Here is a 19467-nt window from a genome sequence, read left to right on the forward strand (position 1 = left end):
GTTTTTTTTCCAAATTTCCGCTATTTTTGCGCTTATATCGCAAAAAAAAAAAACGGAGTCGTGAATAAATAACACCAAAATAAAGCTCTATTTGTGCGAACAAAATGATAACAATTTCATTTGGGTACAGTGTAGCATGACCGCGCAATTGTCACTGAAAGCGCTAGAGCGCTGAAAGCTGAAAATTGGGCTGGGAAGGAAGGGGGTGAAAGTGCCCTGTATTGTAGTGGTTAAAGTCGTGCTAGTATGAACCAGGGCTACAGAGACAATCTGTAATGTGAACTTTATGGTTTATGTACTTTTAGTTCTTATTAGGTACATTACAGTACATTTTTTCTATCTTTTGTTAACAATTTAAAAAAGCTTCATTGCAATTTTATTTCAAGATCAAATCAATATTATTTTGATCCGTTGTTGAGGGTCCCTTAAATGATATAGGGCCCATGAGCTACTGCCTACTCTGCCTACTTGGTAATCCAGTACTGAGCTTAGTGAATTAGGTGAAGCTGGGCTGATTTCAGTCATCCAATCAGGTAAAAGAAAAAAGAGCTTATTTCCTTGCACGTGATTTGGTATTGTTTGCAAAGTGAATGTTCACCAAATTGTTTAACCACTTGCGGACCAGCCACTGCAGCAGGTTAGCTCAGCTGCGCAAAATGCGAAATTAGGTTATTGTACGTGATCTTGTGAGGTCTGCATAGCAGGTGCGCCTGCCGCGAGCTCTGTGAGTCTGACTGCAGGTCCCACGGACTCACGACCGTCTCACGGAGAGGAAGAATGGGGAAATGCTCATGTAAATAAGCATTTCCCCATTCTGCCTAGTGACACTGATCAAAGCTCCCTGTGATCGGGAGCGGTGATCAGGGTCCTGTCGCACATAGCCCAGCCCCCAAACACCTAGAATCACTCCCTAGGATACACTTAACCCCTGCAGCGCCCCCTCCTGGTTAACCCCTTCACTGCCAGTCACATTTACACAGTAATCAGTGCATTTTTAATCGCACTGATCGCTGTATAAATGTGAATGGTCCCAAAATAGTGCCAAAAGTGTCCAGTGTGTCTGCCATAATGTCGCAGTCATGATAAAAACTGCTGATCACCGCCATTACTAGTAAAAAAAAAATATTAATAAAAATGCCATAAAACTAGCCCCTATTTTGTAGACGCTATAACTTTTGCGCAAACGCTTATTGCGTTTTTTTTTTTACCAAAAATATGTAGAAGAATACGTATCGGCCTAAACTCAGGGAAAAAACGTTTTTTTTATATATTTTTGGGGGATATTTATTATAGCAAAAAGTAAAATATATTGCTTTTTTTCAAAATTGGCGCTCTTTTTTTGTTTATAGCGCAAAAAATAAAAACTGCAGAGGTGATCAAATACCACCAAAAGAAAGCTCTATTTGTGAGGAAAAAAGTACATCAATTTTGTTTGGGAGTCACGTCGCACGACCGCGCAATTGTCAGTTAAAGCGACACAGTGCAGATTCGCAAAAAGTGCTCTGGTCTTTGGCCAGCCAAATGATCCTTGGCTGAAGTATTTAAAGTAAGTGAAAATTCTCTTCCAAAATAAAAATGTAGGTTGTTAAGTAAACATGCTCTACTCCTTTAGTAAATACATCCCCTAGACTTGCATGATGAGTAGAAACAGCAGGAAGTAGAGCCTAAGTATATAATGACCAAATATGGCTGCCCCATGTACATACAGTATATAACTACAAATTAAACATAGAGACAAGGTTCGTAAAACATTAACACAAATCAATACGATTACTGGCATCAAGCTTAATGTCTTTTATATCCTTACCTACAATAGATTCTATTAATTATACACTCCCTTTAATTATTTCAAATGATGTTTTAATTTTTTTTTGAAAAGTTCACTTTTTAACCTTTCTTCCATGCCATATAGATATTTGTCAAGTGACAATCCGCTCTGTAGAGCAATGCTCCATAAAAAAAAAAACTTTCACAGGGCACCCTGTGAAAAGATAACAGCAGTAATGACAGTGATAATGTGTCTTTAGTTGGGGCTGCCTGGTCAGGGAAAGTGTTTTTAGTGAGAGATGCCTTGTTTCCTGTCTAGCAGTGGTATAGTTTGCTGTTTGCGGAGGAGGGAGCAAAGCTCTTGTCCCTGCTGAAAGCAATTCATCTGTAATCTCCTTTTTCTTCCCCTGTTGGAGTTCTATTCATATTCTAATCACAGATTTTCCTTCTCCAAAAAAAAAAAAAAAAAAACTCAGACACTTTATCATCGCCCAAAAGCACTGGCTTTTCACTTATAACATTCAGTTCCAAGACTTTTAACTGTACTGCTTGCAGAATCTTAGAGCTTGCATGCTTCCTTCTCCCCGGGCATGAAGACGATCACCCACTACATTTTAGAAGATTGACTCACCGTTATCTAAAATACGCCAAAGCATTCAATTTCTGCATTTGAAGATAACTTTTTGAAAAAGTTGGATACTGCTTGCAAACCTGCCATCACTTCCCAGCCATTTCAAACCCACCCATAATTGTCATGGCTTCTTCATGAGCTGAAATGTTACTGTATTTTTAATTAAACGGTACATGTAAAGGCTAATTCAGTGCAAACAGCTCTAGTAACCCATAGCAACCACAGATCAGAGAAGGATTCATTCTGATTGGCTGTACTTGATTACTTTACACACTGTACTTGCGATTGACTAAGCCATTAAATTTATCTTGGACAAATGAGGCAAAATTATTATAAGTAGATTTATGCAGCATTACATACGGTTTTGGTAAGACTAGCAAGGACTAGATTGCAGCAGCCAGGAGGTTTTTTTTTTTTAAGGATGGAAGACAAGCCTGTAAAAGTTTAAGTAATAAAGGGTTTTATAATAGAAAGAGGGGGGTTGAAGTGCTGGGATTGCGTAGATTTAAGCCCCCCTTTTCGGAGGAAAGTCTTTATTATTCAAAACAGCCCCACAATGGGCTTCACATTGAGCCTTGCCACCTCCCCATCTGACTACCAGCCATTCATCAGACAGACTGGCCTATCAATGACATGTCTCCCATCAGGGCTCCTATAAAATGATGCTTTTTCCCATGCAACATCAGCAAACATTGTGACTGGTCTGTCTCTGCCCTGCTGGATTACCAAGTGTCCCTTTTCCCACTTCTTCCCCTTTCGCTGTGTCCATTGCTGAGATAGGGGGGTCAGACATCCCCAGGATTTTGGTCTTGTGTACTGCCCATGGGAAGAGTATGCATTGTGGGATACTGGAAGAAACAGATATGGACTCCACAGGTTAGTAAAACCACTCTGTACTCTGCACATACTTTTTTTTATATACAGGCAGCTGCATTAACTAATTCAGCTCCGAAGGAATCCAACTTTCTCAGGACTCATTATTAAACACATCAAAGAACCTCACTTAGGAATGTCACTGATGCATTTACTTGTTTTAGACTATAAATATGGTTTTATTTCTGTGCAGTTTAATGGATGTTCGTCAAAAGAAAGGTTAACGTGAAGTTGACATTTTCGGCAATATTTAAAAGATTAAATCTGATAGCTTAAAAAAAGGAATTTATTACTTACAAGTTTCCAATCCTCTTACCTAAGTCACCTACTTGGCACTTGAAATTTGTGAAATTTTGACAATTACGTCACATCATCACTTGCTGTTGTACTTTTTTTTTTATCCCTGAAACACCTGTTGTCTTAAGCTGAGATCATTTAGATTTGATAGAAACCTGACTTATCAACAAGTGATTCTAAAGTAGGAAAGTTATACAAAAAAGAATAAAGGATGAGTGAAATAAAGAAATAATATATTTCATACACTGCTGAAATTTTAAAGTCAATTATTCAAATCTTATACAATCTATCTATCTATCTATCTATCTATCTATCTATCTATCTATCTATCTATCTATCTATCTATCTATCTATCTATCTATCTATATATATATATATATATATATATATATATATATATACATATATATAGATAGATAGATAGATAGATAGATAGATAGATAGATAGATAGATAGATAGATAGATAGATAGATAGATAGATAGATAGATAGATAGATAGATAGATAGATAGATAGATAGATAGATAGATAGATAGATAGATAGAAAATTTGTTTTAGAATTTTATATACCTATATATTAAAGTACATGGGTTTTTATTTTCCTACCACTGTGAGACAAGTTTAATGAAATAGGGATTTTTTTTTTAAACCACTCTTTACTACTTTTTTAGAATGTACTTTTAATGATCCTTGGGAATCCTGAGCACTGAATATTCTTTTACCTTCATACCTCTTCATATCTCTACACTTACCTTTTATATGTACTTACGTTTATTCTCCTCTGATACATCATTACATTAATCTCCTCCATTAAACAGTTAGAAGCCAACCATAACTAAATCTTTTAAAGACATCTAACTTTATGCAGGTTATTAACTCAGTTTTTATGCAACAATGTCACTTTCCTCAATAGCAGGGGAGGAATATTAAGCAGCATTATAACCCAGCCTCGGATAAAGTTGTTTCTACACAGTCCGGCTTAAATTAATTGAGATTAAGCTGTTCTGCAAAGCCATTCAAACTAGGACAGAAATATATTATCATAATCATGCTATTTAAAACACTACAAAAGAACTGGAGATATTTAACAACTAGGACTGATTTTTTTTCTCCTTCTCCCAGTTACATCTAAAGTGGGTGATTCTTGGGTATAATGAGTTGCGCCGTCATAGGACATTTATTTTAAAAAGAGAGAGCTCTAACATTTGGGGGTTCACAGCACCTGTGAAGAATATGGATGAGTTGAAAATATATTATTTAACATTCGCCACAAACATTGGGTTTGGAGCAGCAATATAAATAACATAACTGGGCTGATTTACTAAAAGAGTTGAAAATATTCACGCAATAAATTGTATGAATAATCTCTTCAGTTATTCAATTGTGTGAAAGGCAAATTCTTCTTCGCTTTGAATACCCAATCATGTAAAGATGAAATAGGTGAACAGGAATTTGTTTTTCACATGATTGGATAATTAAAGTGCATATGCATGCAATTTATTGTGTGATGATTCTCTACTCCTGCATTAAATCAGATTCATGAATATCATACAGTTAGTTTTATACTTGTATATAGAGATAGATAAATAGATTATTGAAACCAATTTGAAATTTTTTTTGAAAAGGTATTGGAAAGTGTACATTGTCTATTTAAAATACTGAACTTTTAAGATTGTTGGGGGTTTCATAAATTATATAATAGTTAATAACTGCAGCTATATAATGACATAGATCTATCTATCTATCTATCTATCTATCTATCTATCTATCTATCTATCTATCTATCTATCTATCTGTGGTGTGTGTTCATAGTTAGATGTGCAATATCCCAAGTATGAGCTGGTCAACAGTGTATATGCAGTTCCTTTTCATGTAGAAGTAACAAGTGTTAGGTGCAGCCAAACTGGTGATTCTTTGGCGCACAGTAGGCAGTCACCAGTATAATCTGTTTAATGGCTTTCCTTAGATCACTATATTTCATTACATGGCTCTTCTTCAGTCGGCTGATCTAATTATTCAGTAGAATGTTAATAACACAGCTGCAGCTAGCAGCTTTACTCCCCATGGAAAGTTTCACACAAAGCATACCACAATATACACATTGTTGCATACCATAGAAGGACATGATATAGCAGAACGAAGTGTAAAATAAAAATAAAAAAATTAACAAGGATATAAAAACACTGCAAATATAAAAAAAAACTAATAATACTAGCAATAATCATAATATAATAATATTTAAACGGTTATCTATAACAATAATTGTCATCATTTTAGCATACGTTTCCACTTTTGTTTACATTTTACTAATATCATGGACAAAAATTATATATATATATATATATATATATATATATATATATATATATATATATATATATGTGTGTGTGTGTATATATATAGTGTATATATATAGTGTGTATATATATATATATATATATATATATATATATATATATATATATATATATATATATATATAGATAGATATAGAGAGAGATATAGATATCTATATTTATCTATATATATATCTATATATAGATAGAGTGTAATTTTTATTGTAAATGTAAAATGTCATCAAAACATTCATGAAATAATACTAAAGCAGTATTTTTTTCTTCCAAGGTTTACTTCAAAATAATAAAAAATATTTGATTAAGAATAACAAGCTTCATTTAGTATTTGTATGGAAGAACGTTTAACATCTCTGAAACTTAGAAGTGGGTGAATCAGTATGAATTGATCACATTTAAAGAAAAAGTTAGTTTTACTTGTTGATCAAAGTAAATACTTGTTAAAAATACACATTTGAACCCTATATATAGAACCCAATAATATGTAGTAGAATCTAATACCCCCCATTTTTTTTAAAGCATGTACCAAATCCCCCCCATAGGAAAGTCCTTCCTGACTGCAAAAATGGCAATCAGGATGAGCATTTTTTTATTTCGTTTAAATATTTATTCAACAAACAACAGAAAACCCATTGATGGTGATAACTTCTCTTCTTGCACACAGTATAGATTTTTTTCATGGGGCGACGTAGGGTTTTTGCAAAAAAAAAAAAAAGACAGTTTGGGGAAGTTACTTTTGAAAGTTGTGTGTAAAGTTTGCAGGGGCTCATCTCCATGACGACCATCCCTGGGACGGTTGTCATGGATACAATTTGGGAGTAGCGATCAGCCACAGCAAAATATTATGAGTTAGCAGTTCTGTGTGAGCTAAAGGCACCAGGCGAGCTGTTTCTTTGAGAAATCAAAAACTAACAAAAGGGATTGAATGCTGAGGCAGTAAGATCCAATTGAGCATGCGTTTCGCTGCATAATGCAAGATTCCTGCGGCTTCTAAATAAAACACGAGAGTCTGTAGAACGCTCCGCACTAACACATTTACAACCAGAGGCCTAAGAGGTCTCGGAGCGCCCATACTCTCTAAAGCTAGGCATGGAGTTAGGAAGAGAGTTGGAAGGCTGCCCTTTCTCTGAAACTTACCAGCCAATTGATCCTCTTTTTATTAATAACATTGGTAACATGGCTAATTTTTTTTGGCTAATGGCCTTCCTATCTATGATCTGGACACCAATTAAATATAGGATGCAAAATGGTTTACTTAGAACTAGTGGTCTTTGAGATCAGTTATAATTAGTTTAAGATGCTAACTCTCTATGGGGAATGTGATTGCTTGGGAAAACACAAGACAAGCAAATCTCAAATCCATAGGAAATACATCTCAAATACCCCAGTGTGCTGCCCCATATCCATAGAGTGTTATATCATGTTAGCTAATGACAGAATGAGGAATAGATCAAGTTAATTAATAACTATTATCACTTAAAGTATACGTAAACCCAATCACTAAAATATCATATATATCCAACGTGTTATTGTCATTTAAAGTCATTTAAAAATCTGTATAGTTCAATAAAATAACACCTGATAATCCTGCCATTAAGGTAAGGCATGTTCTGTTATAGGGTGATGATGCTCCAGGTCCCTTATTTGTGCCTCTGTCACCCCGGTGAAAGAGCTACTGATGGAGACTAAACATGTGCATTTCAACACACGTTGCATAGGCATGGCCAACTGTTGTCACCATTAGGAAGCCTGTCTTGAGAAGTGCCATGGAGCCATCACTGGAAGGTATGTAGTAACGAGATCAGAAAAATTGAGATGTAACAATGGATGAAGAAAATAAGTTTTATAGTGAAAAAAACCTGGCAGCTATTTTTGATACACAGCGCTTTAACAAACTGCTCATTTTGTGGCGCGCTCTGAAAAGCGATCCACTGGGAGTAGTACAAAAGTGGCTGATGGGCATTCAGGAGGCAGCATTTCCACCTCCTGAATGCCTGTTTTTTTTTTTGACAGCCAAACAAGGTCTTAAAAAGTAGGAATACTACGCCACAACTGCCTAGGGGGGTATAACTTTTGCCGTGGTGCTCCATAAAGTGACACAACTGTCACAAATATTAAACTATGTGACAAGTGCAGTGGTGGAGGGTAGGAAAGCATTAACTAACACGGTACAACTAACGTGAAAATTGTACACATAATAGTGGTGTTTGCAAAATGAAAGCGTTAAAGCCCCATTTGCACAATTATGTTTTATCGCATGCATTCAGACACACTATAAAGCAGTGTCATGGTTTCCCATAATTATGATAGATAAGGGAAGATTTACTAAAACTGGAGCACTTAGAATCTGGTGCATCTGCACAAGGTAGCCAATCAGCTTCTAATGTCAGCTTGTTCAATTAAGCTTCGACAATAAAACCTGGGAGCTGATTGGTTTCTATGCAGAACTTCAACAGATTTTGAACGTTCCAGTTTTAGTTCTTCCGGTGTGTGTGTTCCAGTCTTAGCTCTGCAGTGCAGTGCAATTTTAAAAATACATGTCCAATTTTTTTCTTAATTTTAGTGTATTGGGAGGCCCTTAGAAGTCAATAGAAATGCATCAAAAGCTTATTACATACATTTTGAGGCATTGGCAACATATATACATTAGCTTTGGTCAATGGCTGTTAATTCTATCCACTCCTAATTTTAAATTCAAAAACACATAGAAAACAAAAGTCAGAATGCTTTAAAAGTATACAATTGCACAAAGGAAATGCATGTTGGTGCATGACAACGTACCTGCCTAATACTACGAAAAAAACTCATGCGCATAGATCCAAATGGGCAATAAGCAAATAGATTCCCGAATTAATTTTAATTGAATGTGCATATGCAGGTTTGTCTGGTAAGCAAAGAATCATACAGTTCATAAAAAACAGCATAAAGGCAGTCAGCGGCAAATTGGCTAAAAGGTTTACACTTTTGCCTTGCGTAAGGGTACTGGGGGTGGTATAATGAAGGAGCACTTTGCAAAATTAACGTTCACTTTTTTTTTTTTTTTTTTATAAACCGTGTTGACAATATTCAGCCGTGTGCAGGGAAAATAAAAAAAACAGGACTTTTTCTTTTCTTTTTGCACATGATTGGATGATTGAAGCTAAAAAAAAGCTTCTCTGTGTTCACTATTCCTAGAAGACCAACTTTGAAAGTGAGCAGTCTCTACTCCTTTAGTAAATCAATCCCAATATCTGCATGAAAATTGTCCAGTCTGTCCCTAAGGCTGGATTCACACCTAGGCATTTTTTGTGCTTTTTGAATTTTGCAGATTTGCACTACAGATCGTGTTCCATAGGAAACAATGTTAAATGGACTCTAGTGCAAATCTGCAAAATGCAAAAAGCACAAAAACTGCATGGGTGTGAATCCAGCCTTAGATTCGGTATTCCTCCTACAATAAACACTGCCACATGTGGGCTGATGTAATTGGTTTGATAGTCTCTGTACATGGTAGAAGAAAAATAGCACTATATAACATTAAACATTATAACATTAATAAAATACATTTTTCACATTCATATGACTAAAAACCAAATAACAATTTACTTTCATTTTATCTGTTGATTTATTTGCTCAACTCTAGCAGGAAACTTGGGGTTGATTTACTAAAACTGGAGAGTGCAGCTGTGCATGGTAACCGATCAGCTTCTAACTTCAGCTTGTTCAATTAAGCTTTGACAAAAAAAAAAAAAAGCTGGAAGCTGATTGGCTTTTCTGCAGAGCTGCACCAGATTTTGCACTCTCCAGTTTTAGTAAATCAACCTTTATATGCTTTAATTGACACCATTAACTTCCTGTTTGGTAATTGCATACAAGAAAGCTGTCAAGTGCCTCAAAGTATATTTAAATTCTAGAGAAAAAAGATATCATATTGGAGCTTATCAATTCTTAGATTTGGTGGCTGCATTAGTTGTATTTATTTTTTTCCTTTAGTTTACCCTGGTAAACTTACCATTGACCCATGTCCTGTCCTAGGGTGACAACGCTCACTCACTGTACTGCATCTATGGAGGAGCAACGTTGTCACCTGATTCTACTCACCTGATTTAGATAAAGATACCTCCATCTCTCACCTCCATTACATGGGGAGGAGTGGTTTGGTAGTTCACAGAAAATAGCTGGAAACCTGATAAAATTGTTTGATCTTTTTATAGAAAGTTCAAATGACTTTGGAATTTTGGCAGGGACGTGCGGTGAGGTCAGTGGCTGGTGAGGCATTGGCTAGTATCAGAGCCAGATACACAAAAGTTACATACGCCATGAATGTAACTCTAAACGTGTAACCTGTAAACCTGTAAAAAAAACTTCAAGCTTCGCCTATGGAGATCTTTAAGTACTGAAGTTTGGTGCCGTTCCATGAGTGTGCGCAATTTTAAAGAGTAACATGTTAGGTATCTATTTATTTGGCATAACATCATCTTTTACATTATACAAAAAAATCAGGCTAACGTTAGTGTTTTTGTTTTTTTCTTAATATTCACGAAACAGTTTTTTGGACAGAAAAAAGCTTTTGAAAAATTGCTGCGCAAATACCATGTAACATAAAAAGTTGCAATGACTATTTTATTCCCTAGGGTGTCTGCTAAAAAAATATATATAATTTTTGGGAGTTCTGAGTATTTTTCTAGCAACAAAGTGATGATTTTTACATGTAGGAGAGAAGTGTCAGAATTGGCCTGGGTGGCAAGTGATTAATTACCATAAGTAATATACAAATAATTATTATATATTGTTTTTAAGGTAATTTACTATATTTTCAAAAACTGTACTCAAGCACGTGGCTTAACGGACAAATTACCGAAGTTTGAAGTTATAACTTCCAACCAGTAATTTCACAGTAAATACAGTTGTGCTCATAAGTTTACATACCCTGGCAGAATTTATGATTTCTTGGCCATTTTTCGGAGAATATGAATGATAACACAAAAACTTTTCTTTCACTCGTGTTTAGTGTTTGGCTGAAGTCATTTATTATTAATCAACTGTGTTTACTTGTAATCAAATGAAAGTGATCAATCAACAATAGCTAAATGATCTCTCCCTCCCAGCACTCTTGGATCATCAATTAAGAATGGTAATTTTATAAAAATATGAGGCCTCACTATAATCACACGGGGGTGCCACAGGACACAGGCCGCCAGGGACTGACATGCTTCAAGTCCGAGGACCCCTGCGGTTTGTACAGATACATCTAGACTGATGGAGGTCATCCCAGATGCAAAGATACAGTTTGTGACAGGCGCAAGTTCTGTTTTTTTTCTGGTGAGTGTGAGACCATAGTGGGGATTACTCATGTGGTGTGGTGACGGGATCCTAATTTGGAAAGCATTCCCTTCATGAACATTTCAATCATTCTCAATTTGATAAATTTTGGACAAATGGACATTCACTTGATTTATTTGTTTATTTTGAATCTCTTTAAGCGCTACTAATTTTATGGTTTGACTGTAGAATGTGTTCACCTGTGTTTACTCTTTTTAAATCATAACCACAGAAACTACCCAATGACCCTGATCAAAAGTTTACACACCCCAGTTCTTAATACCGTGTATTGCCCCTTTTAACATTAATGACAACTTGAAGTCTTTTGTAGTATTTGTGGATGAGGCTCTTTATTTTCTCAGATGGTAATGCTGCCCATTAGTCTTGGCCAAAAGCCACCAGTTTCTGTAAATTCTTGGGCTGTCTAGCTCTCCCCAGTGGCTCAAAGATATTGAGGTCAGGAGACTGAGATGGCCACTCCAGAACCTTCACTTTATTCTGCTGTAGCCAATGACAGATCGACTTAGCCTTGTGTTTTGGACCAATGTTGGAATGTCCAAGTACGTCCCATGAGCAGCTTCCTGGCTGATGAATGCAAATGTTCCTCCAGTATTTTTTGATAACATACTGCATTCATCTTGCCATCAATTTTGACCAAATTTCCTGTGCCTTTGTAGCTCACACATCCCCAAAACATCAATGATCCACCTCCGTATTTAACAGTAGGAATGGTGTACCTTTCATCATAGGCCTTGTTGACTTCTCTCCAAATGTAGCGTTGTTATTGTTGTGGCCAAAAAGCTCAAGTGCCTCCTTTTTTGTTTATCTTGAAATGGCCAGACCACGTTTCAGAGAGTCCTGTATTTCACCTGAAGTTCTTTGTTGTTTTTTCTTTGCATCCTGAACTATTTTCCTGGCAGTTGTGGCTGAAATGTTAGTTGGTCTACCTGATCTTGGTTTAGTTTCAACAGAACCCCTCATTTTCCCCTTCTTGATTAGAGTTTGAACACTGCTGATTGGCATTCTCAATTCCTTGGATATCTTTTTATATCTCTTTCCTGTTTTATACAATTCAACTACCTTTTCCCACAGATCCTTTGACAATTCTTTTGCTTTCCCCATGGCTCAGAATCCAGGAAACGTTAGTGCAGCACTGGATGAAAGATGCAAGGGTCTGTCAGGAGTCCAGAAACTCACTGACCTTTTATACACACACGCTTATTACAAACATACTGCATTCATCTTGCCATCAATTTTGACCAAATTTCCTGTGCCTTTGTAGCTCACACATCCCCAAAACATCAATGATCCACCTCCGTATTAAACAGTAGGAATGGTGTACCTTTCATCATAGGCCTTGTTGACTTCTCTCCAAATGTAGCGTTGTTATTGTTGTGGCCAAAAAGCTCAAGTGCCTCCTTTTTTGTTTATCTTGAAATGGCCAGACCACGTTTCAGAGAGTCCTGTATTTCACCTGAAGTTCTTTGTTGTTTTTTCTTTGCATCCTGAACTATTTTCCTGGCAGTTGTGGCTGAAATGTTAGTTGGTCTACCTGATCTTGGTTTAGTTTCAACAGAACCCCTCATTTTCCCCTTCTTGATTAGAGTTTGAACACTGCTGATTGGCATTCTCAATTCCTTGGATATCTTTTTATATCTCTTTCCTGTTTTATACAATTCAACTACCTTTTCCCACAGATCCTTTGACAATTCTTTTGCTTTCCCCATGGCTCAGAATCCAGGAAACGTTAGTGCAGCACTGGATGAAAGATGCAAGGGTCTGTCAGGAGTCCAGAAACTCACTGACCTTTTATACAAACACGCTTATTACAAGCAAACAGATCACAGGTGGGGATGGTTACCTTTAATAGCCATTCAAACCCCTTTGTGTCAACTTGTGTGCATGTTATCAGGCCAAAATCACCAGAGTATGTAAACTTTTGATCAGGGTCCTTTGGGTAGTGTCTGTTGTCATTATGATTTAAAAAGCATAAACACAGTTGATTGATAATAAATGGCTTCAGGCAAACACTAACCATGAGTGAAAGAAATGTTTTTGTGTTATCATTCATATTCTCTGAAAAATGGCCAAGAAATCATAAATTCTGCCAGGGTATGTAAACTTATGAGCACAACTGTAGATAAATAATAAATTATTATGTTATATAGCATAATAATATATGATTTAGCTTGATTAAACAGTACCTTTTCAGCAGGCAGCAGATTCTCATTCTCCCTTTCATCTCTGAGAAAAATATGGGATTATGGGTAAATCTTATACCCATAAACCCATGCTTTTTCCTTCTAGTTAAGAGGGCTGGGCTGGAAGGGAGCCTGTGTCTTTTAGACACACGCCCCCTTCTATGACACTGCAATGAGAGGACAGCCTCCCCTGCAGCATTTTTATTGGACAGCTTGTTCCAATGGTGCTTTATTGCATAGTGTGCCAGCTTGTATTTAAACTGACTGCTCTGTATGTAGCTTCTGACAGGTTGCACAAGAAGTCCCCTATCTCTGGAACTATAGGTGGCAGGAGCTAGTGGTGGGGTAGAACTTTAGTTACCTATACCCCAAATTTGGGGTCTCTGTGACCCCAGGTCTCCACGCTATGACCCTCGAAGCACGATCATTTTTTTGGTATTTTTTTTTTTTATGATCATAGCAGGTGAGGCTCTGCCTCACCTGACTGCACCTCCCTGAATTCTGGTAAAATCGAACAAGTATTTTTCTGTACGTATGTAGCTTGAAATAATGAAAGAAAGCCTTAAAAAACTGGTAACCTGTAATAAATTAAAAAAAAAATTCTGGGCATAGACATATTTTAAGATGTTGCAGACATAGAAAGGTATAGAAGTGGCAAAAACTTAATTTTCTGTACAGGTGTAAGATTTTTACGCACATTGCCACTTTATGTTAGCAGCTTTATTACAACTGTTTATGTAAGCAGGATCAAGTGACAATTATCATTCAGCATACAAAGGAATATAATATTGGTGTTTTCTTTGAAGAACCCCAAATTAAATTGTATCTGTAACTTATGAACCTGAGTGTTATAGAGCTGGGGGAAACAAAGCAGAATGGGCTTTTACTATTACAGTCATTATTTCTTTGCCAAAAAGCTGCACAGAAACTGCCCAAACACGTAATACTGATCTGTATATGGGTGCTGCATGTATTCATTCACAATGACCACATCTAAAGTGAATGTTGCATTACATTGAAGCATTAATGAGGACAGTGACAGATTAGGCACAAATAAGTTATGTCCATGATTGTTATTATAGCCCCATAAAAGGCCATGGGACTGCATTGGGGCCCAGAGATGTGGTACTACACATTGATTTACAGCATATGTCAATTACATTTGGATGAAATGAAGATATACAATGTTTGGAAACCTCCAGGGCTGGACTGGGACAAAGATTTGGCCCTGGACTTCATCCAGACCGACCCACTTTGACAGATGACAGGTCTCTCCCATGTCGGCCGGACATATCCGCCCCCACACCCCCCCAGCCGGGCCAACCACGATGGCCACCCAAGCCCCCCCTTCACTAGCCATTCTACTTTATTTCTCTTATAGGCAGTACCAGTCGGGAAGCTAGACATTATTTCACCCATGGCAAAGAATCAGTTTGGTGCCCAGGCCATAGCTGATGGGTCAGCTGTCTGCTCCCCTGTGCTCCTTCTGGTCCTCCCATGCTCCTTTGTCCCCCCCTTGATCCTTTCCTCCCTGTGCTCCTCTGTCCCCTCTGGTCCTCCCCCTGCTTCTCTGGTCCCCCATGCTTTTCTGGTCCCCCACATGCCTATGAATTCCTCTCCTGCTCCTCTGTTCCCCCCATGCTCATCTGGTCCCCCCAATGCTCCTCTGTACCCTCATGCTTCTCAGGTCCCCCCGTGCTCCTCTGGTACCCCGTGCTCCTCTGGTCCCCCACATGCTTTTGCATTCTTCTCTTGCTCCTCTGTTCACCCATGCTCATCTGGTCCCCCCTGATCCTTTGTACCCTCGTGCTTCTCTGGTTCCCCCCTGTGCTCCTTTGGTCCCCCGTGTACATCTTTTCACCACATGCTTCTGCATTCCTCTCCTGATCCACTGTTCCCCTCATGCTCATCTGGTTCCCCCTTGATCCTCTGTTCCCTCATGCTTGTCTGGTCCCCCCTGTGCTGCTCTGGTCCCCCCATGCTCTTCTGGTACCCCCTGCTCCTCTGGTCCCCCACGTGCACCTCTGGTCCCCCACATGCTCCTTTGGTCTCCCCATGCTGCTCTGGTCCCCCCCATTCTCCTCTCTCTCCCCCCCCATGCTGCTCTGGTCCCCTGTGGTCCTCTATTCCCCCCATGCACCTCTGCCCACCCCCCTCGCAGTGCTCACCTCCTCTCCCTGTCTAGTTATGCAGTGCGACTGGATAATGACATGACCCTCAGGAGTTGGTACTGAGAAGCTCATCATACGATCCGGAAGGAGGGCAGCCACACACAGCTGTAATATAAGCTTCCTCGGCACTCGTTCTCCTGCCCTTTCATTCCCCCACTCTCCATTTAGATTCTCCCCGACAGCAGACAGGATGGAGAGCTGGATAAGGAAAGAGCCGTTGCTACTGTTTGTTCAATATCTATTTGTTGGGGACAGATTCTCTTTTAAAAGAACTTGTTAAGAAAGTAACATTGCAGCTGCCACTGTTGATTTGTTTTTGCAGACATGTGCTCCAGGGTTGTCATCCTTATCTTTAAAGCCGGCCAAAGATGGATCAAAGATTCAATCCATCTATGGGCAGGCTGGTTGCAATGAAGTCAATCAATCGATCAACTTCAGTGCAACTAGCTTGTCATATTTTTTGCAAGTGATTACTGCCAGCAGCTACAGCCTCTAGCAGGTGTGTTATGCCGGCAGGGAAGGCTCCCTGCCGGCAGAACATAATAGCACTGCAGGAGGGATTCCCCCATCTACAGTGACTATGTTTATTGGGGAAGGGTTGCAGGAAAGACAAATTGCATCACCTATGGCTTGCTTTTGATTGTAAGCTCCACAAGCAGGGCCCTCCTAATCCTCTTGTATCAAATTGAACTGTAACTATTCTGTCTCATTTTATTTTATAAAGAGCTGCGCAAACTGTTGCCACTATATAAATCTTAATTCCATAATAAAATTGGGGATGATGCACTAAAGGAGAAAATTTTCCTTTTGCAAAGTATATGTTCATTTACTTTAGCAAATAAGTTAAAGTTGTGTTCGCTCTGAATACTCAATAATGTATAGGGGAAATACAAAAAAAACATGATTTGGGTGATTATTGTGATCGCTTCTTAAAGTACACCTATGCTTTGCAGGACTATAGGCCTCAGGAAGAGTAGAGAGTCAAATGCACCCTTTACCTAGAAATCTGGGTGTGAGGAGGGTACGGTAATTACTAAAACTGGAGTACACATATGGGACTGTAGGCCACACCTGCCCCTACCTACATACCCAGATACAATCATACCACCCAAGAAAAACACCATATAAGTTGGCAGAAAATGGCCGCGGCACTTTATTGGTTTAACGTATTTACATGACCATATGAGTCAAACACTTTTAATAAAATACACCATAAATCACTTAACCTTGCCCAGTTATCAGAACTCGGGCAACTTCACTAAACCAACAATGAATATGTCCCCCCCGGATTCCGGGGTGACCCTACCACATAAAAATTCCGCGATGGGAAGGGAGAGAAAGCACAAGACCCTCTGCAGCCCCTTATATAGACAGTCTAGATGAGGGAACTGTCCCTAGCTCACACATTGGCTACCCCACACCTGCTTAATCACCCACCAGAAACGCCCACCCCAACCTGCACCTGCCTAACCCCTAGAATGAGGGGCTAAGTGGCCACATTCCCAGGAAAGAGGGCCCCAATGCTTTTGCCCGCTTTTGCAATCTGGAACAGCTGTGCAATGTGAGAAATCAGCTTCTAATGTTAGCCTGTTCAGTTAAATTGAAACAGAAGTTTACAGAAACCATTCCAGGGATGTGACTGTTGGATCCCATGCCAGCCACTGACATATTCTCCCAGACTTCTTCTGGGTGACGGGTTTTAGGCCTTTTCATTAGCCAGTGGGGATGACATGAATCCTGTGCATGAGCATGAAAGTCATTCATCTGGACACACTGGGATTGTGGTGAGCAGTGGCGGCTGGTGCTCAAAATTTTTGGGGGGATGCAAACAAACTGAAAAAGTCTGAAAAAAAAACCCATCAAGCCTCACTGTGCCCATCAAACGGAGCCACTGTGCCCATCAATTGCAGCCACTGTTCCCATCAAATGCTGCCACTGTGCCATCAAATGCAGCCACTGTGCCCATCAAATGCTGCCACTGTGCCATCAAATGCAGCCACTGTGCCCATCAAATGCTGCTACTGTGCCCATCAAAATGCTGCCACTGTGCCATCAAATGCAGCCACTGTGCCCATCGAATGCTGCCACTTTTCCCATCGAATGCTGCCACTATGCCATCAAATTCAGCCACTGTGCCATCAAATGCTGTTACTCTGTCATCAAATGCTGCCACTGTGCCCATGAATGCTGCCACTGTGCCATTGAATGCCTACCTTTTTTACGCCTATTAGAGCTTAAGGCTCTACTCAGGTGCTTCAAAAACAACATCGCCTCTGTAAAGGGGCTGGGCGTTGGAATAGGGGGTGGCAGCAGCAGCCATGGATAGATTCATGCTATGCATTGGTCTTAGAGGAGGTGGCTGGAGAGAGGGGGGCGGTGCCCTTATGGATGGGCCGCCACTGGTGGCGAGAATATATGCTGTTGCATATGTGCAAATCAGTGTACATTCAATAGAAGACTGCAAAGTATGTCTCCTCTGTAACTAAATGCTACCTGCCCAAAATTTTTTTCATTTTAGTTTGTGCACACCTCAGCTCAAAAAAAAACTGCCTTTACAGGCATTTGAGCTTTTATTTCTCTGCCTAAAAGCCTGAAGTAGCTTGTGCTTTTTGTGTTCTTTTGCACCTTTTATTTGGGCTTTTTTGGAGCATAAGCTTTTTTTTTTTTCACAAACCCTCCCATCAGCTTTTTCATGCTTCTTCATGCTTTCTCATGCTTTTTTGGCCACTTAGGCATCTGCTCAAAAGCTCCTCTCAAAATCTTGAGTTTGGTTGTTTTTTTTTTTCTGCCTGTAAGATTATATCAGGGACATGCGGTGAGGTCAGTGGCTGGTAAGGCACTGGCTATTGTCAGACCCAGATACACACAGGTTACATATGCCATGAGCATTGGAGCGAAAACAATAATTCTAGCACTTCCTCTGTAACTCTAAACATGTAGCCTGTAAAAAAATGTAAAGTATGGAGATTTTTAATTACCGAAGTTTGGCGCCATTGCACAAGTGCGCAAAATTTTAAAGCATGACATGTTAGGTATCTATTTATTCGCCGTAACATCATCTTTCATAGTATGCAAGAAAATAGGGCTAACTTTAGTGTTTTTAAATTCATGAAACAGTTTCTTTCCAAAGAAAATGCATTTGAAAAATGTGTTGCGCAAATACCGTACATACATAAAAAGTTGCAACGACCACCATTTTATTACCTAGGGTGTCTGCTAAAACAATATATATAATGTTTGAGGGTTCTGAGTAATTTTCTAGCAAAAAATTATGATTTTTACATGTAGGAGAAAAGAGTCAGAATTGGCCTGGTTGGCAAGTAAGTAATATACAAATAATTATTATATATTATTTTTAAGGTAATTTACTATATTTTCAAAAACTGTATTCAAGCAGGTGGCTTAACCGACAAATTACTGAAGTTTGAAGTTATAACTTCAAACCAGTAATTTCACAGTAAATAAATAATAGATTATTATTTTATAAAAAATAGCATATAAATATATCATTTATCTTGACTATAACAGTACCTTTTATGCAGCAGCAGATTCTTATTCTTCCTCTTAACTGTGTGAGAAAAACATGGGATTATGGGTAAATCTTATACACATAAACACATGTTTTTTTTCTTCTAGTTAAGAGGGCTGGGCTGGAAGGAAGTATTTGTCTTTTAGACACATGCCCCTTTTATGACACTGCAGTGAGAGGTGTGCCTCCACTGCAGCATTTATATTGGACAGCTGGGGCTAATGGTATTTTACCATTGGTCCAAGACTCCAAGCTGTCCATTGAGCTCAGTGCTTCTGACAAGAAGTAAGGAGAGGCACTGTGAGCTCAATCTCTCAGTCTGCTGCAAACAGAGTGTGGCAGC

The 19467-nt window shown here is 38.6% G+C and overlaps 1 protein-coding gene across 2 annotated transcripts in view; it reads left to right on the forward strand.

The window, feature by feature from the left end:
• Positions 1-3023: 3023 nt before the first annotated feature.
• RFX4 (regulatory factor X4) overlaps positions 3024-19467 on the forward strand; it is a 143912-nt gene continuing 127468 nt past the window's right edge. For both annotated transcript variants that reach the window (XM_077468462.1, XM_077468463.1), the window contains exon 1: positions 3024-3274. In XM_077468462.1, coding sequence (XP_077324588.1) covers positions 3232-3274 — 43 coding nt within the window. In that variant the 5' untranslated portion in view covers positions 3024-3231. The remainder of the gene's footprint in view (positions 3275-19467) is intronic.

This window comes from Lithobates pipiens, unplaced genomic scaffold, assembly GCF_037356315.1.
Source record: "Lithobates pipiens isolate NorthernLeopardFrog02 unplaced genomic scaffold, aLitPip1_a1.2 Scaffold_8, whole genome shotgun sequence".
In the NCBI taxonomy this organism is placed as follows: domain Eukaryota; kingdom Metazoa; phylum Chordata; class Amphibia; order Anura; family Ranidae; genus Lithobates; species Lithobates pipiens.